Source organism: Volvox carteri (assembly GCF_000143455.1).
Source record: "Volvox carteri f. nagariensis unplaced genomic scaffold VOLCAscaffold_17, whole genome shotgun sequence".
Lineage (NCBI taxonomy): Eukaryota > Viridiplantae > Chlorophyta > Chlorophyceae > Chlamydomonadales > Volvocaceae > Volvox > Volvox carteri.
In genome coordinates this window covers 1,050,083-1,053,153 of record NW_003307560.1, presented here as the reverse complement: position 1 = coordinate 1,053,153, position 3,071 = coordinate 1,050,083, and the positions used below count along the sequence as shown (strand labels likewise).

The 3,071-nt window shown below is 54.9% G+C and overlaps 1 protein-coding gene across 1 annotated transcript in view; it reads right to left on the bottom strand.

Annotated features, from left to right (window-relative positions):
- Positions 1–492: 492 nt before the first annotated feature.
- The window catches only part of VOLCADRAFT_90560 (uncharacterized protein), a gene marked incomplete at both ends in the record, with an annotated part of 5,041 nt that continues 2,462 nt past the window's right edge, over positions 493–3,071 (bottom strand). The window contains 5 exons of the mRNA XM_002950035.1: positions 493–618; positions 845–1,065; positions 1,824–1,969; positions 2,067–2,275; positions 2,407–2,429. Coding sequence (XP_002950081.1) covers positions 493–618; positions 845–1,065; positions 1,824–1,969; positions 2,067–2,275; positions 2,407–2,429 — 725 coding nt within the window. The remainder of the gene's footprint in view (positions 619–844; positions 1,066–1,823; positions 1,970–2,066; positions 2,276–2,406; positions 2,430–3,071) is intronic.

The following is a 3,071-nucleotide window of genomic DNA, read 5'->3' as shown; positions in this document are numbered from 1 at the left end:
CCTTATCTTTGCAGTTTGCTGCCTTTGTGCTTTTGCTGTCGTTGTCGCTGTTGCTGCTTGCCGGCACGACAGGAGAAAAACACCGCGCCACGAAACACCCACAGCAAGAAACTTTGCTCCGAACGTATGTACGACATCACTACATCACGAACGGACACAAAGTGGCACCCACGCAGTGAACATACGGGGAAAGACCTCCATGCCGTACTCCCTACACGCCGCACCTTACCAAGGTACAACAATTTCATACCGAAATCCCCCTCCGTCACCAACTCGTCTATCCATTTGCAACGCGCCTTCACCCATAGAATCCAAGAACGATGGCCGACCTTGATACGACGTGTAACGGCCTCACGGCCGGAAATCTAGGCGCGTTCTAACTAACGTACGACATGTACGGGCGACCGTGCATCCGGCGTCACTCACCGGCAGCGGAAGACGATGTGAGCTTGACTGCGTTGATTAGAAGCGTTGACAATGGGGGCCCTTGCTTCACGCCGACGCAACATCGCACTGGGGTCTTGGAGAGTTGAAATGTGGTGTACGCAGAGATTCTCGTTGCCAGGTGGAACGCGGTCGATCTGGAAGGTCTTGGGCAACTCCAATGAGCAGTCGTCTCTGTCGCGAGGAAGGTCACGGACATCGGACGAAGTGGTCATGTCTCGCCTAACGACGTGTACTTTCCTGCCAGACCGCTTCTGCTGCCAGCCGCCAGCCGAACACGATAGCAAGGAAACGTCCAACATGGCACCGGACAATACACCAGGCGCTGCACAGGGTACGACGAACTGCACTGCGAAGTGCAGTACAGCACGCAACGGCACTGGACGCAACGCCTACGTACCCCATCAAAGCCCACACTAAAGGTTGTCGAAATCATCAGTTCCTGCTTAACCTGTTTGCTTTGAACGCCTAGGCCCAGCATGTCATCTCCCCGTCGCTCCATGTCACCGAGCCCTAACATGGGACGAGACACGGACGAGACACGGAACATCGCACGCTGAAAGGTAGATGTAATTGTCGTCCTGCTCACAGCATTCATCACGCAGATCTTCCAGTTTCTGCCTGTAAGCGGGCAAACAGAAGCAATTGTGAGGACAAACTTTGCAATGTAGTCTTCCTGGTGCTGCTATCCAATTGCCTGATCCTTAATGCAATCAAAACATTTCATAGCTCATGCATTCTGGGAAGACAAGAGACGGACAACTCCAACTTCAACCGTCGAAGGCGCCTGGACGACCTAGGTGCATTACAGTCAAACCCACAAAAGCCTGAGCTATCCAGCTCCGAGCCGTATAAAGCAATAATATACGTGTCTAGAATGAAAATATCTAACTGTTGATATGAAGCTAATTTCGGGCATTTGAGTTTTGGCATGGTTCTGAGTCCTGGCTTCGGTTTTAGTTGCATGTGTTACACGCATCAGCCCTACAGGCATCGATTCAAACACATGTAAGCCTGGGCTTAGGAAGCGCAGAACGTAACCCCGACTCCCTGCGAACCTGAACCTATCGGCTATTGCAATTTGATCATGCCTTTTCGACGCGAGGAGAAGCCCCAAGGGCCCACACACCAAAGCATCCGCCACCCACCAATTAAAGTAATTTCTACGTGCTGCACAATACGCACCCGGAAATCCAATGTACTCCCCGGGCTGAGGGACAACCTCGGCAGGTTTTCTGGTACGACAGCCAACCCCCAACTGCAACAATCGCCTCGGACCTCTTCCAATAGCTGAATTCGTGACGGTATTCTTCATTTATGCACCTCCTTGCCTCTACGGTATATGTTTAAATTTGAAACTGTAGTCAGCCCAACCTTACAGCAACGATACCGGCAGCGTCGCTCGATACCTTCTCGGCTGCCGTCCGCGTCGCCACCGTCGATGCGGCTGGTGTGACCGGGAGGCGCCTGTGCTTCCACCACGTTTGTTTTCCAGTTCAGGCGTCGCAGCTCTTCGACGCAGCAACTGCGGCGTGGGGCCGTTGCCGTCCAGCAGTGCCTCGTCAGCATCTGTCGGCGCCGCCGCCTCATCCGCCGGCTGTACGAGCACACTGGCACGGCACCTTCCCATGGGCCCCGTCGGTGCCGAGGGCGTATTAACCAACATCCCGGTGCGGCCGGCGGAGACGCGACGTTTCGGTGCACTTCTGATAAAGGCAAAGTCCGCTAGGGGTCTTACTGCCGGCGCCGCCGCGGCGGCAGCTGCTGATAGCTTGCCGACGGCGCCGGCACCGCTGTCCAGCGAGCCACCCCTTCCCCGTTGCTGCAGTGCCTGTGAGGGCAGCGGAGAAAGCCGCCGTGCAAGAACAGCAATTTGACAAGAACTAAAAGATGCCGACGGCGAGACGTCCAACTAACAAACAAGACGTGACGCACTGCCAAATTGTACAATGACGTACTTACGGCAACGTCAACCAGGAACTGCACTGCACAGACAAGCCAGGCATTTAAGTATAGCTTAGACTCACCGGTGGTACGACAAACCGTGACGTGGAAACGCCGATGGCAAGACGCCGACGGCGATCAAAATGGCATGTCTTCCACGTCGACGGTGATGCTGATGGTGAAAATGACGGTGGCGGCCCAGACCCGGCAGGTGTTGTTGCAGCGAGTGATCAGGGGATTCGGGCGGGGATGACGGGGTTACATACACACTACGAAACGGTTTCGGAGTGGCCGAATTCGCAAAAGATTCCAACGAAACGCAAGACATGGAACCAAACGACCCTCGACCATGCCATGCCATCATGCATACCACAACAAAACTTTGATGATGCAGATTGATTGGTGGTCGGCAATACAAATCCGGCATCCCAAATCCGACATGCTATGGCAAAGCGTTGCAGGACGGGGGGGGGACGTGTGAAACGATGCCCCTCTCGTACTTACACTTTCACACATGACGGCGATGTACAGCGATGTACGGCGGTGGTGACGGCTCGTCGCGCCGATACATGTTGTTGTCCTGTTGGAAGTCCTCGCCCAGGCTCACTCAGACCGGCGGGGGGATCGGGCGGGAGGTGGGCGGGGAAATACACACACACACACACACGCTGTTAATCAGCTAG